The 24,522-nt window shown below is 46.9% G+C and overlaps 1 protein-coding gene and 1 long non-coding RNA gene across 5 annotated transcripts in view; one reads left to right on the top strand and one right to left on the bottom strand.

The window, feature by feature from the left end:
* Positions 1-272: 272 nt before the first annotated feature.
* LOC106487980 (uncharacterized) lies at positions 273-15,534 on the bottom strand. Its single transcript, XR_001293145.1, has 3 exons — positions 15,468-15,534; positions 9,494-9,554; positions 273-285 (listed from the first exon to the last, which is right to left on the bottom strand). It is a non-coding gene; the product is annotated as an uncharacterized lncRNA (long non-coding RNA).
* The window catches only part of ZNF592 (zinc finger protein 592), a 39,428-nt gene continuing 29,546 nt past the window's right edge, over positions 14,641-24,522 (top strand). For 2 of the 4 annotated variants that reach the window (XM_067305863.1, XM_067305866.1), the window contains exons 1-2: positions 19,047-19,154; positions 19,523-21,867. In XM_067305863.1, the coding sequence (XP_067161964.1) occupies positions 19,127-19,154; positions 19,523-21,867 (2,373 nt within the window). In that variant the 5' untranslated portion in view covers positions 19,047-19,126. Of the gene's footprint in view, positions 14,695-16,119; positions 16,196-19,046; positions 19,155-19,522; positions 21,868-24,522 lie in introns of those variants that run through there. The other 2 variants (XM_067305864.1, XM_067305865.1) reach the window with 2 other exon arrangements.

The raw sequence follows: 24,522 nt of genomic DNA, 5'->3' as shown, positions 1-24,522 counted from the left end.
ATGCCCAAAAGACTACGTATTCTGAATGATTCTGAACAGCAAGCAGATTGGAGGATGCAAGACTGTTTTCATTGAAATATTTCTGTTCCTTATCCAAAAAGCAAACAAAGACATTGGTTCAGCTCCACTGGTTCTGAAACTTTAAAAAACAAAAACTTATGGCAGGTCTAGAAAATAAGGGAAAGGTGGTGAAACAGCCCATCTGAAAATGTAAGACAGTTCAGATTCAGTTCTTCCAGGCTTCCCCAACAAGCAGATTGTTCAGTGATGAAGCCAGGAGGATAGCTGTAAATAAAAAGGGTGAGTGAAGTCATCCACTGTGAAGGCAATAAACACAAGATTGATCAAATTAAAAAGTGGATAAACACTGTTGATCTACATTCAGGCCAGCTACCCCTCTGCAGCTCGCTGGCTGCCTCTTCAGAAAGCAAAGACAGAAGCAGGTTTTGTGTCATGGTGAAGCCTGCAGACTAATACTGCATTCATGATGAGAAATTATTGATAGTACAGCCTCTTCGTACGGTCCCAGAATTCTGCTCCTCTATCAAAGGTTATTTCGATAGCTGTTTTGCCATTGTTACTAATCACTTGAAATTAGGTCCGTGACATCATGTGGCAGTGAAGAGAAAAGCTCATCACCAAACAAATGAGACTTCTTGAAGGGCTTGAAGGTTTGTCTTCTCTTCACAGTTTGGATAACCTTTTGCATAATAATCAACAATTTCAAATATATTGGTTATATCATCTCCTCAAAGAGATGAAGACACTCTTTGAAATTACAGACTAGACTTCATAAACACAAGAAGCACTGATGTGGTGTCACACAGTAACGAAGAGCTAATGTCTCTTTGATAAAACTGTCTGCTCAGTTGGATTTTCTTGCCATGATGTCAGGAACAGTTGACGAGACAGACGTGTTATTAAGTGGTAAAAATAAACAGATGGAAGAGGCAAGTGAGAGATTTCAGCTATGACTTTCCAGAATGTTTCACAAAGAATAACCTCCTAATTTCCATTCCCTACTGGAGATGAAAAATATGAGGTACTTACTTACCCAAGTGTTGCACAGTCACAGCTGTTGTGCACTAGTGGGGCTTCACTGCACCCACTGCAGCTCCTCTGCTCCTAGGACAACCCTGAGTGAGGGTGGCCTTACTGGGTGAGACCACAGCTAGCTAGCTAGCCAACATCTCATCACTACCCGAGGGCAGGACCCACATGATGGGGCAGTTCAGGGACCTACAGAAGGGGTGCTGGTCCTGACCTGCTGCTACTCTGGGTGCAAAGCCATCATCGTGAAGAGCACTGATGAACGTTCACATGTCTGTTGGCTGCCTATATTCCTGCTGGGCATCGCAGTCCATTTCTGAGCCCCCAACCTCTATGCCCTTGCCCTATTCTCACTTGTCCTCCCCATCTTCTCCCTGGCTTTTGTTTTCATCTAGCCCTTCCCATTGCAGAAGGACATGGCAGTTCAGTCAGGGCTGTGCTGGCACCCTGCCCGACCAGGGAAGGACAGATCACAGGTAGGCTGAGGATGAGTTTCAGCCCCTGGGCTTGCAACAGCTCAAGTGTCTGCTCCTGCAGAGATGTGATGCTGAAATAGCTGTTAAGTGGCAATGTTTGTGAGCATGAAGGAGCCTGCCTTTCCATCCAGGGTACTACCACAGTGGAGCCTGAGAGAAAGCCCTTTTTTCTGTAGAGCCCACAGAGAAGGGCTGTTGCGCCCAGAGCTGGCTCCTGCACAGGCCCCTGTATGACACATTACTGGGAGAGCAGAGGACAGTTCCTGCCATGTCACCGCAGGGCTGCAACCATCTCCAGACTGCCTGCCTTATTCTTCTGTATTGCTTAGTATCAATTATAAAATATTAAATCAGATAAATACCTTTGGCCTTTCTGGATGATAAGAAAATATATTTTTCTGCCTCCTAAAATGCCGTTGCTTTCACTGGAAATGCTAATGGGATTATATAAAGGTTATTTCAGCCTCCTCTCAAGTCTGGAGATGTGGCAAAACAATTGCAATGCCCTTTGTTTATGCCTTTTTAATGACTACTTTTATCTCCAGGTATCTGAGACCTCGTCTCAGGTACTCACTTGCAGGGTCCTGGGGCTGCTTAATGGGGGGATCCTTCCTGGGGAAGATAGATACATCCGTGCTGTCAAATTAGAGATCCCAAGGAGAGCTGGTGTGGTGGAAAGCTGTGGGACTCTGGCAAGGATTTGACTTGCATGTCTAGATACATCTGGGTATGCACCCTTCTGTGTTTTGCAGTATGAACATATCTGGGAGGGTGCACGCATGTGTCCAACCTGCTCCTGTGGCATGTCTGCACACCAGTGGCTGTGCGCGCACCCCTGGGGCTCACTCTTCTGGTTTCCCTTCTTCAAGGCATCTGTCTGTGAGCCTGTCCCAGGATGCACGCATGAGCGCATGTAGGTCTTGTGATGAGCAAGTTGCGTGGTGCCGTCCCTGTGTGCAACCTCCAGTCTAGACTGGCCTTCACCGCACCATGCAGAAGTGACAGGCTGAGTAAAAAGCATAGTTCATGAGCCAGAGACAGCTACAGAAATAACTGTGAAGCCCCACTTGCCCTGTTCTCTGAAAAGATGCTTCCAAATGCATGTTTTCTTCTAATGTTTGTTGCTGTTCTTCTGCCAGGCCCCCAGCAGTCAGACAGCCCTTGATTTTTACCAAGTTCTTCCTTAGCATCACAAAACAGCCCCAGGCACCCAGTGTGGTGCAGGGGGGTTGTGCCAGCCTGAAAACCTTGTTGCTTTTCAGAGAAAAGTACAAGACCAATATAGACTGTCATAATTTGTAACATCAGAAATGCCAGGAAATAATTGGTTGTCACTGCAGAACCCCCACATCCCTGCCTCTGCATGAGCTAATAGATATATTTCTTTAAACTGGCACTGCCACAAGGGTTAGGGTCACAGATGTCCTGGCCATCAGGCTCTGAGCAAGTTGAGCTAGCATTGTGAGCAGCTTTGCTTTGAGGAGGTGGTTGGACTAGGGACCTTCTAGAGGGTCCTTCCACTCTAAGTCCTTCCAGAAGTCTATAAAAATAGCTGTGAATTTTTGTTTAGCTAGTCTCGTGCCTTTTTATGCTCTCCTGGGAGTTTGTTTCTCTTGTGGAAGAGCTAAAACCAGAAATGTGGCGCAAACAAGGACACTCCTCCCTGCCCACACTGGCTAAAGCTTCACATTGCTCTGGGTCATTCACACCACTGGCAGCAGAGAAGGAGAGTGTGTGCAGATACATTGGGGGCTGCCCAGAGCAGTAGGATGGGGATTCATGTCTTTCCCCCCAAATTTCTGTTATTACCTCAACGGAAATAATTTGGGGGGGGGGGGGAGGCATCTTGGGAACAGTTGTAGTAAGTATAGCTTGATTGTGTTAATAAATTTAATAATTTGAGAAGAACAAGAGGTGGTTCCTAGAGAGCAGAAGGGCACATTAGCTAGGACAGTTGGGATTACGTCTTTAACATCTAAAGGACAAAGTGAAAAAGAAAAGGTGGTTGTTACTGCCTGTTGAACACTAAGTGCAAAGAGCATGGACAGAGAAAGCTGGCATATCTCTGGTGTTCAGTGGAGGTACAAATTGCAATTCCTGTTGCTAAAAGTTGTAATTCCATCTTTTGAAGTTATTTTGTAGGTTGCCCTGGAGGATCGCACCTGAGAGTTCAGAGACGGCAGCTGATGATCAGCTGTTTATGAGGCCAGTCCTCTCATTGCTGACCAGGCCTTACTGTTGTGCATTGGCTATGCAAATTCATTTAGTAGGTTTGGTTTCCTCACCTAGTTTCAGTGAGACTGTTTGAAGCCCAGGCTGGAGGATTTTCTGGTGTGGGATGCACATTAGCAGAGTTTGATGGCACAGTGATGGGCAGTGATCTCTGCTGTGTCTGCGGAGACGCATGGCCAGGATTTGCATGTGGTACTCAGGCCTGGCGTGCTTCTATGTGACTGCTGCTCCCTGGAAGTTTATTTTGGACAATCAGTTTGCGGCATTTGAAGCGAGGTGAGGGAAGAAGGGCGGAGAACAGTTCTTTTTCCAGTATTTGTGGTATTTGTTTAATGTTTTTTCTGGAGAGGTCCCAGTTCCAGTGGTATGGGACAAGCAGTGCAGGTTCAACAGGGGAGCTCGTCTCCCTGCTCCCCCAAAAGCATCAGCTGGTCTAATGAAATATATGAGCTCTCTCTACAGCCCTTGCCAAGTTATATCCTTAGACCACCACAGCTACTACTAAATTGATATCATCATTCATTATGCTGTTCCCCAAAGTCCTACTGCTGCTGAGTTAATCTGATGCTTTCACTTTCTATATATCTTTCAAAAGAGTCTCCCTGGCATCTGTGTTAATTAGAGAAAACCTGAAATGTAATTACTAAAACAATGTGTTCAGTTTTGGGATCATCTTCTCCAGTACACTGCCGGGAGCCACCCAGACAGAGCCGCTAAATTTACTCCCAGTACTACTGAGACCCACTACAGTCTCCAAGTGCCTGCCTGCAGTTGCCCGTCACGTCTGCCTTACTGGTGGGATCCCCCTTGACTCCAGCTGCACTGGGCCAGGTGCCCACAGCCTCCCTCTCCTGCAAACCAGTGAGACACCTTGGACTCACACTGATAAAAATCACAAGAAGCAGCAAGATGATATGCAGTCATCCCCAGGGACCAAGCCCCAGCCAGCTCCCTGGAGCAGCACTGTAGGCAGAGAGCAGCCTGGGCTTGAATTGCCTCAGAACTTCAGTGAACTTTGCATGCACATGTGTCTTCAGCTCTTTTGTGCATCTAGGCCCTGAATGAAATGTCTGTTGCTTGTGAAATAGCAATGTCAAAGCTAGTAGTCTAGCATGACAGGTGAGATCTCATCTGGAGGGTCCGGTCTTGGCACTGAGCTGGGACAGTCCTGCTGATGGTGCAATAGAGAACACCAAGAATGAGCAGCAGCATGCTAAAAAGTATGACCCGGGAGGAAAAACAGAAGGAACTGGGTTGTTCAGCCAGAAGAGAAGATTCTTGAAAGTCATGATGAGATTGATCCCTCAAAGTGGTCTGCATGCTTTGTCTGTCAGGCTCTGAAGTACCTCAGGTGATGGATACTTATCACTTGGTGAGGCAATGCAAGAGCCTATTTATTACTCTTCCCTCTGACATCAGCCCAGTTAAGCCACCTCTGACCCTTCATCTGGAAATTAGCAAATGCATCACAAACCCTCAGCATGTCTGCAAATTATGGAGGTTTCCTTAAGACAGTTTAGGTGGCTGGATCAAAAGGCCTATCTCAGATATGTAAGGTCAGCAGACAGAGTGCAGCAGATGATCCTGAAGTACTTGTAGGACCTGCATCCCTCTTTGCTGGCCCTGACCCTGCAGAGCCTGACTCCAAAATCAGGGTCTCAGCCTGGCTGTAAAGCAACGCATTGCTCCTGCTCCCTGCCCTGGAAAGGCTGATGATGGCTGAAGAGAAACACAGATAGCTAGGTCTGAAGAGAGACCACCATCCACTCCAGACTCACAACACTGCTCTGAGTGCAAGCGTATTTCTGACATGATGCGATGGAATAGCAGCCTCCTTTTGCACAGTACCCCACTCATTTCAGGATCCACTTGACATAGAAGTCATCGGTGGGACACCACAGTGGGACTCTATCCTGGGTCCTTAAGCAGGAGGGACTCTCCTTTGGCCCTATGGCCTTTCCCTGCCTGGTGGCCCAGCTGAGAAAGAAGCTGTCCATGAAGACTGACTAAAAAGCACCTCTAATATTACCACCAGGGTGCTGGTCATGAACGTGGGATCTATTCGATCAAACCCTCTGTCTGAGAAGAGCCTTAAAGTTAGGGTATTGTAAGTAGCAACGGTGATAGCAGTGGTGTTAGAGAGCAACATGCTGATGCTCAGAAAGGGCTGTCCAGCTTGGGAGGTGTTGCCCTGTGAAAAGGGAATAGAGGAATGGAAGAGATGTTCACCAGAAATCCCTATAGCACAATACATTACTTCTAGCAATGTGACGTGGCAAGATGCTTCAGAAGACTTGAGAAATCTGCCACCTCCCAGAAAGGCAAATTCCTTTATTGCTTGTTTCATTCCTACCCCAAAACTGCAGGTTCGTAATTTTACTCTGTTTAATTGTAACTCCTTGGCTTCAGCAATGCTTTAACCAGCCCTATTCAGCCCTTTTGTCGGAGGAGGGTTTTTAATCCAGCAGTCCAAGGGCAGTCATCTCTCCATTCTCTCCATGATTTTCTTTTGCAGGAAATGCTTGTGCTCCCAGGTAGACTGCAATGTGCTTAGCACATTGCTCTGCTGTGCTGGGGTGAGTCAATAGGAGTCCAACCTTTGGAAAATTGTTTCTTGAAGGCCAGAGACATTTGTTTGTCCTATACTTAAATGTCTTTCACTGACACGTCAGAGCAACCACAGCCGATCGCTTAGCATCCTGAATGACAGCATAACTGATGGCCCAATGAATGTCTAACAGGATAAAAAAGAACATGAAAATACTCTAATGTCCACAGTTAGCAGGGTCAAAGGAGGCCTATGGTGGAAAACTTCATTTCCAAAAGGCTTTTGACTGTGCTAGTACAGTGTTTTCTTATCATCACAGTCCTTAGTGTTTTTAAGAGATAAAAAGAATTTTTGCCATAAAGAATCCTACAATTTTTTTCTTTTCTGAAAAACCTGTTTGTCACCGCCCCTTATAATTTCCTGTCTTTCTTCATTTTACTCCCAAAGCTTGTCCTGAACAAAAAATACTCTGTCTCATGCTCCTTTTATAAGACCCTGTGTCCTGATTCTCTATGCTATTTATTTCTCTTCTCCACAATCCGATCATCTTTATCAACTAGTAATGGAACAAGACGGTTTCTACTGTTAAACAACACAAAACAAAAAGGAAGCTAAAGCCTTTTGGTGCCAGAACCCTCCTATATTTTGCTGACTTCTAGCCCAAGTTTGCCAATGGGTGCAAGCCCGAAAAACTGCTGCTTCCTAGCCCCTTCCCAACAAAAAAAAGTTTGGGAGTCGGATAGACACACTCACTGCTGAACAAACTGCAGTTCCCATGTTAGCATACAGGCTGCAATTTCTTGTTTAGATCCTGACTGTATCAGGCTCTAGCTCTTTTTCCCAGGGAAATATGAGTGTGAAAACAACTTATTATCGAAGGCAGAATGGAGAGCAATTCTGCCCACTCAGTCTATCTATTAATGCAGCCAAAGCCTCAGGGACTGCACCACCAGTTGTCTCAGCTAAAGTCAGGTTTGAATTTAAGGACAAAGCAAGGTGAGAGAGAAAGGTAAGATATGGTGTATAAATTCCCAAGGTTCCTCTCTCTCTCTCTGTTTCTAGGGATAACAAAGCCAAAGTTCTGGAGAAGAAGGGAGAGAAATTTATTGGCAAGCAAAGATTAACTTTTAGGAAATAGATTTTGCATCCAAAACTGCTTCTCAGGAGCTGTAGCAATATCAGAGGTGTTGCTGAAGGCTGTGACCTCTCCACGGGCATAATTATTGCTGCTTAGTAGCCGTTTGCTCCTCAGCTTTTTCTCAAAAAGAACTGTGAAGTGGCATTGAATAATGTGCTCCACGACACGGGTACGGGCTGCCCCGTGCTGAAACGGCTCTGTTGATCCCACAGCTGAGGGCAGATGATGCCAAAGCCAAAGACGATGCAGACGCCAGAAGCAGGCAGCATGCCAGGAAGCATGAGCAGAGGTGTGAGGAGGAAGGCGAGAGATGCTGCAGCTGCAGCGACTTGCCTCTGCATACCCGCTGCAGAATAGACATGGGGTAAATGAGCAGATGTGGAGGGGCTCTTCCCTCGCACATGAAATAATGTGAGACATGCAGATGAAGGCAAGACGTTCATTGTTATCTAAATCCAAAATAGAGTGAAAAATCTAGCAGTTTTTCTGAGATGCTGATCTTTCCTTAGACTAACAGGCAAGTGGAAGTGAGATACAGCAGAGCCCCTTGAAGCATACCTTCAGGGAGCGTGGAGACAGAGGCTGGGAGAGACACATCGGGTCATCACGTAGTCAAAAACCGGCTCGTAATGTAAACGTACAAGCCAAACTGCATTCTGCGATTCCATGGGACTTTGCAGCCACTCTGGTGTTGTGAAAGGGTGACACGGAGCTGGCCCGGTTCCCAGAAAGCACAGTCAAGCACCAAGTTTTGGCTGCGTTACCCTGAGAGTCAGCGTGACTTAGCGGTAAAGTTGTGGGCTTTCCTGGGAGAGCTTAAGTGAGTTAGCTCAGTTGCGTGGCGATTTGACGCTTCAAAGTATGATGAAAATTATGGCAATTTAACACTTCATAGTATAATGAAAATTACGTCAAGAACATGCTGGCAAAGCAAACGGTCCATTTCAGTATGACTGTGAACCTCCATGATGGCGTAATAACAAATACTTGGAGACTGATGCTGTGATAAACAGAATTCATACGTGTACTTTTCCAATTTAAAGGTTTAGCTGTGTTTTCCTACTATAATCCTGAAAGAGGAAATAGTAACATACAATTTTAAAAACAAAAATCCACTAAATTTTACTAATACTTTCCAGGGGAGAAAAAAAAAAAGACCTATCACAGGGTGGAGATCAAACATGGAAGATTTCTGCCTCAACTGTGGGATTCTTGGGAAATGGCAACATTTGAAAAGTAAGAAGAGGCTGTGAGTGTTACATGGCACCATTAAAAATCCTCTTGCTTGGTTTTGTCCCTAGCTATAAAGAAAAGCCTCTGCCCCACACTGACTACAGTTTAAAATCCAGTTGTGTTACTCAGGGCAGGCTGTGGGATAAAGCCTCAATGTGGGCTGCCAAGAGCTGGAACCACCTAGCGTGCAGTGCAATTGCAGATTAAATCGCTCAGGTGCCGAGTAGTCCCCCAGTGACCTTTCCATCGCGCCCCAGGGAGCATAGGCAAGGTTCCTGCAAGCACCTGGGAAAGGCTCATTTCAACACAAACAAGCATGGGACATGCGCCCAAGTACATACAGGCAAGGGCAGAAATGGCAATTTAAGTGGGGCTGGGCACCTGAACCCCTCATTTCCACGCTAAACAAAGCCAGAATACCAGTTGCTTGCCCCTTACAGATATAGTCTTGTTTTAAAAGAATGTGCCCAGGGTGCCAGTGTGTAGCTGGTTTGGTTTTAGTGCTAAGAGTAGCCTGGCTTGAGATGTTTTTTATTCTTGCTGTAGCTCTGCAATTAGGTTCTGCGCATGATTTTAGTTTTAGTTTTCTAAATATGAATACCCTCCAGCTGCTGGATGATGCCAAAAGTGTCAGACTCACACTATTAGGATTATCAATGCATTTGCACAGAAATGAAAAATCCAATGCATAGTTTTGTGGCTACATTGCACATAATCCTTGTTTGACACCTGGAAACAAAGTCATGCATTCTCCTAAATGCATCTGCTAGGTATGCAAGATAATTTTCATGCAATGTGAGTTTCTTATCTACTCACCTCTTCTTTCTTGCCTGACTTCAAACCCTGCCATATTCATTGCCCTTTCCATACAAGTGTCCTGTAGGGAAAAAAATTGGAGCTTAGTACAACGAAAGGCTATTGTAACATATGGATGCAAGCTGTGCTTCCACAACAGATCCATTTCTCCAGGCATCTCAAGAGGGTAAGGATGGAGTGAGAGGGCAGATTATTACAGTTTCTGGGGTATCTCCGTTTGATGTAAGCTTTTCACTATTATGTTTCACTGGAGAAACTAATTGAAGAAATGTCTTTGTGCAGAAACCCCAGGCAGGGACGCAGACCAGGTTGGCCCAGCCTGCCCACACTGGACTGCCATATTGCAGTTTAATGCGTTGGCCAAATCATGGTGCTAAATAATGACTACTACCAAACAGCTCTGGTTTCTGCTGGTCCGCGTACCAGCCAGCTCTGCCTGCAAAACAGACTGACCCTACGGGTACGTCACCATCTTTTTTTTTTTTTTTAAACCTATTGTAATGGGCAGTTTAGGAAAGAGAGCCCTCCCAGTGCTATTCTGCTCGCTGTTTTCCCAAGCTTTGATTAAACTTTCTAGCAAAGTTCAAGAAGGTTTCCAAGAGTGATGTGGACCTTGGTTGGGCGACAGGTTGGCGCTAGTATTCCTACCCCAACAGCCCTCCCTCTGGCTGGCTCCCACCTGGGAGCCAACTACCCCATTCCTCAGTTTTGCCTACACAAGTCCTTGTGGCACCATGTGTGAGCAGATGAGGGAACTGGTGACATTTAATTTTTTTCCCCAAGGAGGTTTTTAAAGTCGGGATCAGTTCTCTCTGGTTCACAGAGCGGTCCTGCTGCAGCTGCGCAGTGCAACTGAGGGCACAAAGGCAAGAACAACTTAAGCCAGCATTGTCACCCTGGGAAATGTATGGGGAAACCACAGTGTCTCCAGGCCACTCCAGCCCTGAGGCTGGGCCCGGGGCTGCAGTCACACAAAACATTGCTTCAGCAGCAGAACCAGCCTGGGAAGTTCCTCCAGTCGCAGCTGCGTGCCGCAATTCATTCGCCTCTGGCTTTGCCAGAATCCCAAGTGTGGAAGTGAGCCCATCTTAAAACAGCTCGACAAGAAAGGGGTCGTTTTAGCACTTTTCAGCATGGCACGGGCAGAGGTGGAGCCCCCCAAGCAGTTGCATCAGTGCTATTTGAGAGAAACAAAACAAAGTGCAGGGCTTTGCACGGCCTTTGCTGTTAGCATAGAGGATTGTGCAATGGACCCTACTCGCCCAGGCCTTAAAGGGTATCCGTACTCCACCAGAGCTGGTACGTTTCTAGCATGCCTGCAGTTCTCACGGAGGAAGAAAACTGTCTGTCTGGAAGTTATTTATTTCCTCAGTTTTCTAGTCAAGTAGTAAAACGAGTTTGCTGTTGCACTAGCAACCCGTCTCTTGCCATTTTGGTACCCTTTGGTTACAACTTCCCCCTCAGAAATCAGCCTAATTCATCACATTCACGACTCCAATAAATGGGAATCGTAAGTAAAGCAGAGCAAGAAACAGTTCTTCTCTAATAAGTATTTGCCAAATTAGAAATCTTACTCCTATTCCCCTACTCGCACAGAGACAGCAGCTTTGGTCTATTCGATTTGATGTAGGAATTTAAGGTGAGATCTCCCTTATCGCAAGCGCCACAGCCCCCAGCTGTTCCACATCCATGTCCAAAGTAGCTAATAAGGGCAGTTTTTTTCCATGTTCGTGGTGGCTCAATGGTCATACAGAGGTCTGTTCAGTGAATAGATGGGACAGTTTATCCACATATTTGTCAAGAAGCAAAAGGGGGAAAAATCAGTTGGGGGAAATGCAGAGGGCATGCCCTTACAGTCAGGGAGAACTTCTTGTTTTAAAAGCCCGAGTGAAAGGTGTAAATGGTTTTCAATGTATACAGATGACATCTGTATAATTAATTACACTGATTTAAGTTACACCAATTTTTTTTTTTTTTTTTTTTGTGTAGATAACGCCGAAGGCTATGCTGTTATCTTAGAGGAATGTTTGTGTCTGGGGATTCATTCTCACCCTGCCAGTAATAAACCTTCCCCGGAGTTTCTAAAACATTAATTATAGTTTTGTAACGCAAAAGTTTTGCAACCAGCTCAAGGTAATTCTCTGTAACACCTCGTTCTGACAGACACAAATTAATCACGGATTTGAAAACTGACAGTTGCCTAGGCATGAGTGCTCAGGACTTTATTACGTTTGTTATGTATAAATAAAATAAGTCTCACCGTCCTTGCCAGCCAGCCTGCCTACATACATACTCACACATACACACCCTCCGACGTAACTAGCACACGAAAAGATTCACTTTCCCCCAGCTAAAAAGCAATCACAAACAACACCAAGCAGGAGGAAAAACTAAAAGTGAAAATCTCAGACACAACTGGGCATTGCTTACTACTGTATCACACGCCCAAAAAACTGTGACAGAAGGCTGCTCGACTCGTAAGCCCATCCTGGCCAAGTGGATGTGCTGGAAAGCAGTAAAAAAAAACAGCCCTAATTAAGCCCAGAGAGTTGCTTTGTAATCACATCTTCTTTAAAGCCATTCACGACTACCAGGTTAAGTGGTTTATTTTCGATCACAAAATGATCCCGAAGTGACAAATTTAAATCTCCTAAAGAAAGCATGAGGATTTTTTCTTCCCAAATTCGTCGGTTACCACATAGGACTAAAAAAAAAAAAAATGCAATTTTTAGATCATTCATAAGAATAAATATTGTCCTTAGTCCCTTTTGCGTTCTCTGCTACTTTGTGGAGGGGGATTTAGCTTCCCAAACTGCCACTCTATGGATGCCTTTCCTCCTTGGCCATCTGGGATGGAGCATCTCTAAATTCACATTTGCATTATATTTCTTAATTAGCACATTCCTTCAAATTACAGTGGCTTTCCTGCGAGCCATAACACGTTTAGGACTGTGGCAGTTCTTTATAAATTGTGCAAGAAATGTCAGCTATCTTATTAGATTCAACATCCAACTCAGAAACAGCTTTTCATAGAGACATGCTAAAAATATAGATAACAGTTGTGATATTCAAAGCATTTTCTCTGTGTGAATTCCTTTGCCCTTTGTTAGTCTTGAGGAACTGCGTATCACCTCCAAAAGGAGAAAGGTGAAAACAGCGATTCAGCATTGATGGAAATGAAGCTAAGAGTGTCGAAAAAAAATTTGCCCACAGGGCTGAGGATAAGGGAAAGGCATTACTTAATTAGATCAGAAACAAACACCATATGAACAGCGCTGTAAGTCCACTCCCATGTATAAATAGTAAACCTGTCATGTCACAGGAAAGAAAACTCAGTAAGTATTTCTGTCTTTCATTATGATGGAAGGAGGATGACAAATTTGTACCTTAACATGAAATGCTTCCTAATCTATCAGTACTTATGAAAGATATTAGGCATAAGCCACTACAGTTAACATCTTTTTTAAAATTGCAGGACTTGATAATGTATACCCAGCAGTTTTATCAGCTAAGGAAGTCACTGTACAATTAAAATTGATAGTCGGTAAATCCTAACAGCCTATGGAAGTTTCTCAGGACCAAGAAAAAATTTAAAGCTGTACTCGCATTTAAAAATGAAAGTGGGAGGACAACTAAGTCCAAGTCAATTAGTCTAATAAAAAGAATCATAAATAAAATTACATACATGTTGATATGGGTCACAATAAGGAAGGAATTAAAGGACAGTTAATTAATAAGAATGAACTACCAGATTTGATGCCAGCCAGCATGCCTGGCTAGAAAATAGGTCTTGGCAAGCAAAAGTTAAGAATAGATAAATGAGGCATCTCAAAAATTAAAGAGTCAAGAACCACCCAATATGGGATGTATCAAGCAATGTCCCATGAGGATCTTTTCTTGACATGGTGCTATATGAATTTTTATCATTTTTAAAAAGAGTCACAGGGGAACTTGTACTTGAAAAGTACTGCCCAAGGGGTAAATAAGGTGGGGTAGGTGTTTTCCAATGCCTGAACTAATTCACTTGGTAAAATAAACTTCTCGAGCAAGAGAATTACTCCAGACAAGCTCATGGCCATGCAGCCAATAGGAGAAAGCAAACCACACTCCAAACCCTGCAACAGCGTTGCAGGATCCAACAACCAACAACAATTCAGAGCAACAGTGTGCGCCTGACTCCAATAACAAGCCCAATGCTCTGTCCTTATAGCAAAAATCACCAGAAAACCGGACAGGATTCGGAAGAAGACTCCAAGGCGGCTTCCAAAAGGCGTAGGAAGAGACGGAACCCCGCTGTGCAGACGTGGTGCTTGGCCCGGGCTGTGCTTTGGGGCAAAACAGGCTCCCAGCCGCCAGGAATGCCGTCGCTGCTCCCGTCCAGGTGCACGGCGCAGCCGGCGGGCCCAGGGCCAGCGCAGGGCGCGAGGCCGCGGAGGGAAGGGGCAAGAGGCCGCCGCCTCGTGCTGCAGCGGTTTGGGCAGCCGGCGCAGGCCGCCTGCCCTGGCGAGAGGAGATGGGCGCATGCCGAGGCCTGCGAGGCCGCCGGCTCAGCGACCCGCGGGGCAAGGGCCGGGCGCTGCCTGGCTGTGCCCTTCGTGCGCGTGCTGCGTGCGGGCAGCCCCGCGGATCCTTTGGCTCTCAACCAGATCTTTTCGAAGATCTTACAAAATCGCCCAGGCCGTGCTGGCCGACGAGGTAATTTCGCTGGTCGCCGACCTTGGGGGCGCAGCGCCAGCCGAACGACGCAAACGCCGACCTCCCCGTTAACCCCCCCCCCCCCCGACAGGGCGGCGAGGGCCCGGCGGAGCTGCGCCCGGGCGGCCCCGGGAGGCCGCCGCCGCGACAGCCGCGCCTGACCCTCGCTGCGGGCCGCAGGAGCGGCGCAGGTACCCGCCGCCATTGCCCCCACCGAGGCCGGGCTGCGCCGCGCCGCGCCCCGGCCCGGCCTCGCCGCCGCGGCCCCGCGCTGGGGCGGCTCTCGGCGGTGGGAGAGCGCGGCCCAGGCCCCTGGGGAGGGGCGGCCCCGCGGCCGGCGGGCCCGGCGCGGAGCGGCGGGGGAGGCGGGCCGCGGTACTCCGGCCCCGCCCCCGGCCCCGCCCGCCGCCGCCGCCGCCATGTTGCGGCCGTTGCTGCCCGGTGCGGGGTGAGGCCTGTGCGGGGCCCTGGCGGCGGCGGGGCCCGCAGAGGAGCCGCCTGCGTGGGTGAGTGCCGCTCGGCCGGGCCCGGCCGGGCCGGGATCCGCCCCTCCTGCTCGCCCTCCCTCCCGCCCTCCGCCGTCCCTCCCGGCCGGGCGGGTGCTGCCGCCCCGCGGGCAGGGCGGGCGGCCCCGCCGCCGCCGGCAGCCGGAACCCTGCGCGCCCGCCCGGCCGCGGGCACTGGCTCTTCCGGCCCCGGCGGGGCGCCCGCCGCCCCCCTCCCATGCGCAGCGCTGCACCGCCCGCCGCGGCGCCCCCGTCTCGCCGGGCCGGCGGCTCCCGCCGCGGCGGGCGAGCCTCGCGCTGCCGCCGGCCCCGCGGCGGGCACGGAGCGGCCCGGCCTAGCGGCGCCGCGCTGCCGCCGCTCCGCCCGCCCGCCCGGGACAAACTAACTTCTGCGGGGCTCGCCCACGTGCGGCCGCGGGGAGCCGCGCCGGGCGGGCGGGCGGGCGGGGGGGCCGCGCCGCCGGGCTGACAGCGCGGGGCCGGCGGCGGGAGCCGCGCCCGGGCAGCCCCGGCGCGGCCCCGCGGTCAGGTGCCGTCCCGGGGGCGGCGGGCGGTGTCCGGGCAGCCGTGGCGCCCCCATTGTCTCCGGTGGGTTTTCAGCGCGGACGGCGCGGCCCCGGCAGGCCCCATCCCGTTTGCTGGAGGCGGGGGCGGGGGGGAGAAAAACTGCAGCGCCTGAGGGTGCCGAGGGATGGGGCCGTTGGCCCCTGCCCCCGCCTCCCCCCTCGGCCTTCTCGTTCGTGCGTGGCCGGGGGCTGTGGAGCAGGGCCCACCTCGCAGGCTGGGGCAGAACCGGCACCTGGGGGCCCCTGGTTCACTCTGCGGGAGCCTGGCTGCCTCCTCGGCCCCTGGTCCGCAGCGCCGTGGAGCCCTGCTCGCACCGCTCCTGCAGCTGCTCTGGAATGTGCCACATTCCTTTACAGCGCTCCTAAAACTTGAACGCGTGTTAAAACATTAGATACAGCCCTCGGTCTTGTTTGCGTTTGTGCAACCTCCGATTTGATCCTCCCCCCTGTTGGCGAAGTTTTCTGTTCCTTTAACCTCCCCAAACTCTCTGCCTGCTGACAGTCCCTGGACTGCTGCTTTCCTCAACCAACTCAGTTTCTTCTCCCGCTGCCAGTTGGCGTATGCTCCCTGTGCTTCCTCAGTCACCGCTCCTGCCATCCCAGCCTTCCCAAAGTACTCCACTGGCAACCAGGCCCTGTCTGCCTCCCTCCCACACCCCCACCAGAAAAAGTCTGACTTCCCTGCACCCAGGAGTCACACAGAGAGCTGCCACTGGCATGTATTTTTCCCTTGTCCCTCGCTGTTGTTTTGTAGACTTAGAAGTCCTTATTTTTTGTAGGATGCCTACCTTGGTATGATTGTATTGTCACGCTTTAATATGAGGTGGCAATCTTGAGCTTCTTCCTTGAACAGCATGTCACGCAGTGTTTTAAAATCTGCAGAGGAGCTATTGCAGATCTCAGAAAGTCCACAGGAATAACACTGCCAATAAAAGGTTTGTCTAATGCACCTATGGGAAGCTGGTCTTGTCCTACCTCTAGTTGAATGTGCAATCTTGAAACTTAGCCAGCGCAGAAGGCCCTGGGGCTTATCAGACTACCTAGAATGAATTCACAGTTTCTTTGAAAGGCCTGGAGAGTTCTAGGTTCCTGGCCTCCTCCAGAAACATGCCATTTTTGTGCACTTAAATGTATGCATCTTACTCTATAAGTCCTTGTTCTTTGCTTATCTTATTGACCTGTCTCTCACCTATTGCTTTGCAAATCTCAACCTCCATATTTGCATATGCAAGTAGAGCAAATTGCCTTCATAACTTTGTTTTTTAACTAGCTCTAGTGCTAAGGACTTGCATTAGGTAAGGATGGATGCTCTGCTTTCCTCACAAGCTAGTTTGTGGAAGGCTTTGGTAGAATTTATTGTATATACTTAATTATAACTCTTTCTCCTTGCTGTCTAAGAACAGAAATAAATGTTTGGTGCTTAGGCAAAATTTTAAATTTATGTCATTTAAAAATCTCTTCCATCGATATCTACTTAGTCTTTTCCAGAACCTGTGTTCAATTTGCTTTATTTTGAGAAATTGTAGCGTCACATACGACAAGTTTAAGAAACAATTTTGTTAAGAAATACTTGAGTAGAGACTTGTGTTCTCTCTAGTAATAGCAAAGAGCATAAACTAGTCTTTTATAGGACTTGAAGACATACGCAAAATCTTCTGAAAACATGGGATTTCTTCCAAGAAAAGCTTATTTTGCAATGCTCCAGATACCTTGATTTTGTTCTGTCTTATATTTTTAAAATACTATAGCACCCAAAGATGTGGATAGGTGTTTGGAGGTGGGGGTGAGAAGGGAAAGGTCAAAAGCTTTTTATGAGTGATTGGCAAGCTTATTTTTTTGTATGTAGCCCTTGGGCATTCCAAGTTATGGAAGGAAGTGTCTTCCTTGCATAAGGATTTGTATGCCAGAAATTTCAGGAGCTGAATGATGCCTAGTTCTCGCTCCCAAATGGCACAAGTTTTCCCACCCAAAGGAAAGGGAAGTTTCAGGTCCATACTCCTTGCCAACTGCTATAATCTGGGGTGTTTCTAAACTCATTATCAACTGCTGGTGATTTGAAGCATATGGATAATCTTCCGAGCTTCCAGGGACTTAACTAAATGCAAAGTTGCCCTACCTTGCTGAGGGATCTAATTGTAAATTATTGCAGAGCCCTCTGTGGACATTCATATTTGTGGTTTAATTTAAGAACAAGAACAAGTTTAAGCTAAACCACAGTGAGCCACTCTTAAGCCAAGTAAATCTCCACCGAGTGTTTTGCAGTAGATTAACCAAAGCAACACCTCCAGGGCTTGTCTGCAGGCAGAGCCGAACTAAAGCTCAAAGAGCAGCGTGTTCTCTTGTTTGGTGCTGAAGTGATTTCTCTTGGGCCGGCTCTGGAAATTGTTCCGTTCACCAGCAATTTGGCAGGAAGAGTTTTGTTTTGTTTTAACATGATACTTGACAAACTTTTTTTCTTCTCCCGTCATAAATAATGAAAGCAGTCTTACATCAGTGGCCCCCAGATTTTTTGGAAGGTACCAAATAGCTTCTTTCTCCTCGCTCCTCCTTGTCCCAGGGTCCTCCTCTCCTCTCCACCTGCACCTCTGCTCCCAACTCTTCCCCCTCCTTTTGGGTGCTTGCTGCCCCTGCTGTCTCCCTGGCTTGCTGCTGGCTCCAGCAGCGCTGATGCAGACCGAGTCAGTAAGCATGGCAGAATTTACCTTGCCTGTGAGTGCTCCTTGCCACATAGGAGCTGGTGTTCTGCTTAGCTCAGTTGACACTCTTTGGGTTTCTTCTTTATTTTTTATTTTTTCCTTGTGTACCTCAGTTCACATAAACTTTGGGTTTCAACAAAATGTCTTAAAAGAATGGCTTATTAAATATTCAGAAAGTCTATGTATAGCACCAGCTTTAAACCATTTCAATTAAATGAGGGGGGAAAACCAGAATCCCTTACGGTTGTGAATACAAATGTTCCAACAACTCTGTGCTGTCAAAGTTTTCATCATGCTTCTCATCAAAGCTTGATCATTGCTTTAGTAGGACTCTGCAGCTAGTGTCTAGGTCTCCACTTCCCTTCTGGAGGGCTTATAAAGAGAACTAGCTAGGAATGTCATTTTTATTATGATTCAGATACAATCCACCATTCTGTATTTGGGCAGTTTTGCCTGGTGATATCACTACCTAGTTACGGGCTACAGAACTGACCCTCTGTTTGAAATAACCCCCACTTGGTTTACAGCACTTTGAGCTGCTGTACTAAAATATTTAGTAAAGACTTCTATTATTTAAAATGCTGTGGGTAGGGAGTCATCTCACTTTTCAGTGCTGTTTCTCATGGGCCACCTGTTTACTTCTGGGGTTTTTGCTTGAAGCAGGACTGAATTCTTCAGATAAGACAATCTGTTGCAAAATTAGCAGTGATTGTCATTTAGCTCTTTTAAAAAAAATAGCATAGTAAGGTACTTCTGAGTCTACTGAGGCTAATAACAGTTGTTTTTGGAGCAGTGATGTATCTGACAGGTTGAAAACATGCCCCCTGCACGTGATGCTTAAAAGGCTGTGTTTGAACCAGCCCTGTTGTGAGGGATACTGGAAGAAGGGGATGCAGTCTCTCACCGCTTCGCTTGCAGCACCAGCAGCAGCTCTGCTGTGACCTGAGACCACTGCAGCCAACCTGGAGGTGGCAGGCTGTGTTGCCGGACAGGAGGCGAACAGCTCCTGTCTCTTGCCATCTGCCCCTAGCAGCCCAGGCAGGATGCGAATCGAGCTTTCACCGAGCCTACTGGTGGGTTAGGGCAGGAGAAGTTCCTTCCCGGTGATGTCCTGCAAAACAGCGCAGCAGAAGGCGGAGAAGAGAACACACAAGTTGAGAACCAAAGCTCATGAGAGACCCCCCGCTCTCAGCCTCAGGTCAGGTGAAAATAGCCTGGCAGCAGTTCAGGTTGATGCCAGCCGAAATGGGCCTGGAGCAGCCAGTGTGGGGTTCCCTTCCCATTGGAGAGCTTGTTTTGGCCCTGAGACTATTCTGCCAAGCAGGTGGTGTTGAAAAAGCTGGGCCCCGCACAGCTAATATTTTTGTGTATAGACAGTCAGTCTCAGAATAGTTAAAATGGAAGCTGAAGTGACTGCAAGCAGATGTTTCTAGCTTTGGTACCCCATTGCATTAGCGTTTTGGGTAGTTGTGTTTTTTGTCACATAAGATGTTTATGCAAATGACTCTTTCAGAGTTTGTCTTTGGGGGAAATATACCTGATGAAGTATTTTGCTTTCAATTGTAGCTTTCATCATGGGGGACATGAAAACCCCAGACTTTGATGACCTCTTGGCTGCTTTTGACATCCCTGATCCGACTAGCCTTGATGCCAAGGAGACTATCCCATCATCTGGGGAGGAGAATGAAAATCACCTGAAGTCATCAGGAATCTGCATAGATGAAAATGTGTCCTTATCCCACTCCTTGCCTCCCTCTGATGCTCCTGTCGTTAGTGTTATTGTGAAGAACACAAGTCGTCAGGAGTCCTTTGAAGCAGAAAAGGAAGGGAATCATCTCGGGACTGGTCTGTTACACAATGGGTTTCGTGGCTCTGATTTGCCATCAGAGGCTCACACTTTGGTGCATAATTATGGGAAATTTGAGTCAACTTTTATTAATGGTGATAGCTCAAGAAGTTACTCTGAAAAACTGGACCAGTCCAAGTCGGAACCTTTACCAACATTTAGTCAGTTTAGCCCTATTTCCAGCCCTGAACCAGAGGATGCATTCAAAGAAAACAGCATTGGTGATAAACCAAAACATGCCCAAACTCCGTATTTTCCACCACCGTCAATGTATATTCCTACAGGAGCTTCAGTACTAGATCATTTTAGGAAGGTACCAGAGCCAGAATTAAGCATGTTTGATCAGTATTGTAAGAAGGAACAAAAGATGGAAATTCACTGCCAGCCAGAAAGTAGGCTGGAAATGAGCAGAAGAGAGCAAGACAAAGCAACAGAGAGATTTGTGGAATCAAGCAAGGACTTGGTAGATACCAATAGTTTTCTTGGAGAAGGCTTGGTGTTTGGAGACCTCCCTAACAGTAATTTAGGAGAAAGTAAAGGGTCTGTGCCTGAGCTGAACATATCCTCATCGGTACCTCCTCGCCAGAGGTTAAAGCCAACTCATTCAAAGTTGTCATCCTGTGTGGCTGCGTTAGTAGCTCTTCAGGCCAAAAAAGTTGCATGTATTCCAAAAGGTGATCCATCGAGTCTTACAAAAGAACCTTCTGGTCCTTTTAAAGATGGAATGAAGGGAAGTCCAAAAATGCCTAAGTCACCAAAGAGTCCGCGAAGCCCCTTAGAGGTGGTAAGGAAGGCCAGCAAGCAGCCTGAGAGTCCTCGAAGTGTGTGCAGTGACAGTAGCGGGAAAGGCTCTCCTTCCATGGCAGCGGGCTCTCCGCCAGCTATTCCCAAAGTTAGGATAAAGACTATCAAAACATCCTCTGGTGAAATTAAAAGAACTGTAACTAGAATTTTGCCAGAAACTGATGAGTTGGGCAAATCTTCAGAAGAATCACCTGTGGAAACTTCATCTGCTGAAGAGTTTATCAAGTCTTTACCTTCCCCTGACACTAGTGCAGTAATGGAAAATGAGGCTAGCAAGAATTCAACCAAAAATGGGGCTGTTGTGGCTATCCAGCTGTCAAATGTAGCGAGTCCTTATGCAGATAGTATGAAAACAGATATTGCTGCAAATAACGCATCTGCTGTGTCTCTATCTCCACTGCCAAACTGCAGCAGTGGTGCCATAAAAGTAGGTATTGTGGGTCAGCAGCTGAACAAGAGGCAGCAGCAGGGCATCGTGGTGCAGCCGTCTAATGCGACCAGCTCCAGTCTTCTTCCTAAAGCTGTGCACTTGGCAAATCTCAATTTAGTTCCGCATAGTGTTGCTGCTTCTGTTACGGCAAAGTCATCCGCGCAGAGGCGAAGTCAGCCTCAGTTGACACAAATGTCTGTGCCACTGGTACATCAAGTAAAGAAAGCTGCTCCTGTAATTGTGGAGGCATTTAATAAAGTACTACACAGTGCCAATCCGGTGCCAATATATACCCCAAACCTTAGCCCTCCACCTGACACCAGTATTAATTTACCTGCTTCTGGGTATTGTTGCCTGGAATGTGGGGATTCATTTGCCTTAGAGAAAAGCCTAACTCAACACTATAGTAGACGAAGTGTTCATATTGAAGTCATGTGCACTCAGTGTTCAACTATGCTACTTTTTTTTAATAAGTGTAGCTTGCTTAAACATGCAAGAGATCATAAGAGCAAAGGATTTATCATGCAGTGTTCTCAGCTGCTAATGAAACCAATTTCCTTAGACCAAATGTTTTCACCTTCTCCTACGAGCTCTTCAGTGTCTTTGGCTCCTCAGACTTTGCGCTTCCCCTCTCCTTCACGTAAGCCCAATGCTACTTCAGGAAGTGGCGTAGGAATTTCTTCTAACACTCAACCAGCCTTGCCTCTGTATACGGACCCATTGAGACTAACCCGTCATGGACTTAAGTGTCTTGAATGTAACAAGCAGGCGCAAGATTATATTGCTTTAGCAGCACATTACCAGAGAACCTCAGAAGATAATGAGAGACTGGTAAGTCATCATTTTAATATTACTAGTTAAATCGCCCTGAGGTTGGTTGGTTTGTTTGTTTTTTAGTATATTGTCCTCTGGGAATAAAACAGGCATCATAGTGGCAAATGAGTTACTTTGTCTAGAAAGCTGCTTGTGGGGAAGATTTGGGATACATGCACAGAGGCCAGTGAGCCCAGGCATAGTGGTCTCTGTGTGCATCTGAGGAGACTGCACTGAATGTTAATCTTCTATTTTGGGCATGTTAGTATTGCTTTCTTACCTTCTTCCTACACTTTGAAAACAGTAAGGGGGTGGTGTCTTTAACTATGGGGATGGCAGGTAATGGACAGTAAGGACTGCGGAGATCCACGAGCATCAAAGGAAGTTGGTGTTGGAGATCAAGAATCACTTAGCTGAGGTGTGCAAGAGCACTGTAGGGGAAGACCAGCAGAGTGGTACCTTAAACAGATTTTTGTGCTCTAAACTTGGTTAGAGAAAATCTGACGTAATGTAATTTCACCTTATGTAGAACTTGTGCCAAAATCTTCTGTGTAACAGTGGACTTTGGGAGCTGCTTTTACTTTCAGCCTGGTAAAGGAGTGGGATGGGACTGGCAGAGAGGCTAGCAGTGTGACATATGTGGTGGCGCTTGTGTTCTGACAACAGCGTGGACTTGGCAAACCACAGGCTTGGGGGGCTTTCTGTTCGTTTATTTTTAGAGGGTATGGTCAATACCTTCTGAATATAGAAGAATCTAAAGTTGAAGAGGAAGAAGAATCCTTTCTGCTTATCTCTTTAGATGAAATGAAAGCTTTCCATGTTCCTCTGGCTGCTGGCAGACTCCTAGTATGAACTCCTCCATAAGCTCCATAAACAAGGGCTCCATGCCAATATGAGACATCCCGGGGATGTGACTGCCAGTCTCTGTCCTGGCCATCTTAGTAGTTGCATGCTCCAGAGCATCCCTTTTCTAGTTAAATGGATAACAGGAATATTGAGGTTACTAACATGGGCACACTGTGGTCCCACTTAGGTGCTTTGTTATCTTTCTCTTAAATTCATCTTCAGCAAAAAACAGTTTATGCCTGAATGATTTTTATCAGGTGAAAAATGGTAAGGCTAGAAGGGATTGTCATGGCTGCATAATCAGGTTTCTGTGTAAGGCAGACCAGCAAGCACTGGGCTCTGTCAGCACCATAAGTTGGTTTTGAACCATGGTGCATTTTTAAGAAATGTCAGCAGTCTTGAATTAAAACCTTCAGGTGAAGGGATACAGTGGGTGCTCCTAAGGGAGCTAAAATGTTAATGAGTCATGTCAAAAATGTATTTCCTATTTTTGTTGTGGGGTTATCAATTTGAGAGCTACTTACAGAGGGAAGAAATGTCTGATAGTATTTTTAGACTATAATCAAATCATTGATTCTGTAACTTAACTGAGAAAAGAGTTTAAGCCTCTTGCTTCAAGTTATGTTCTGTAGATATTTTTGTGAATATAAGTGTTGAAAAAATTGGAAAAGAGTGGACAGTAGAACTTGTAAGACCATCTCCTCCCTACTTGATCTTTCCATGTTTATATGCAAAGGGATCCATTCATCCTCTTGCTACAGCATTGCACTGAGAGTCCTTTTTCAGTGTATCTGCTGTCCTCCAGACTGCCCTGTGGTGCTCCATACCATTCCCAGAACATCTCTTCCAACAAAACTGGTAAAATTCTTAAGGAAATAAGAATTTGTGCCCACCTGCCTTCAGCTGGTGCTTTTCTGTGAAGTAGGCTGCCTTCTCATAGGGGAGCTATAAGTCGCTCCTGTTCATTACAAAGCAAGAGTAATGTTATGCTATGATTTTATTGGGATGTGGCATGAGAAGGATGTAGTTAAGACTGTTGGAGTATGTGTCTTAAGCTCCTGAAATAGGAAGACATGAACTGGCTGAAGTCACTCTGAGTAGATGCTGAGGACATCCCTGACTCTGCATTAATGAAGACAACTTGGATTGCTATTTTTATTTAAGTCAGAAAAAGGAATGTTGGTAGGAGCTAGAAATGACCGAGCATCTAGTTTCATAGACACTTTCTTAGGTGGCAAAAGCAGTTGAAAAATACTCCTCTTCTCCTCTTGCCCACACCATCTGCTTTCATCTCCATAGTTGTGCCATGTCACTTGTTTTGGGGGCAGTGGTATAAATTGTGCTGCTGAGGAAAGTATTTGTGTAACAGCTGCATTCAGCATAACCTTTTAGTTTTATCCCCTAGTAGGGGATATTTTCCTACTGTGTTGAGACCTTGCTTAAGAAGAAAGGTATAGTGAGGAGGGAAATTACTGTCATGTCCTAAAGCTAGCAAATGACCACCTAGTATTTTGAGTTTTGTATTTTTGAATATTGTGCTCAATCCCAGAGTTGAGTCACAAACTCTTCCCCATGTGTCCGTAAAGTACAGAGTGTCTCGATACTTTCTAAATAAAGCTATGGCTTGATTTCTACCTTTCAAAGAGCTTCAGCAAGCAGAAAAAGTCCTTTCAGTTTTGTTTGCAGCAGAGCTGGTCCCCACTGTATTATAGCCTAAAGCTCATCATCAGTTGTTATATTCAGATTACCCCGGTACCAGATTATCCTTCAAAAGTGGGTTCTTGGGAGGGATAGATGGATGTGGAAGGGAAAGAATGTCTTTGGCTG

This window comes from Apteryx mantelli, chromosome 15 (assembly GCF_036417845.1).
Source record: "Apteryx mantelli isolate bAptMan1 chromosome 15, bAptMan1.hap1, whole genome shotgun sequence".
Lineage (NCBI taxonomy): Eukaryota > Metazoa > Chordata > Aves > Apterygiformes > Apterygidae > Apteryx > Apteryx mantelli.
This window is presented reverse-complemented; position numbering and strand designations above follow the sequence as displayed.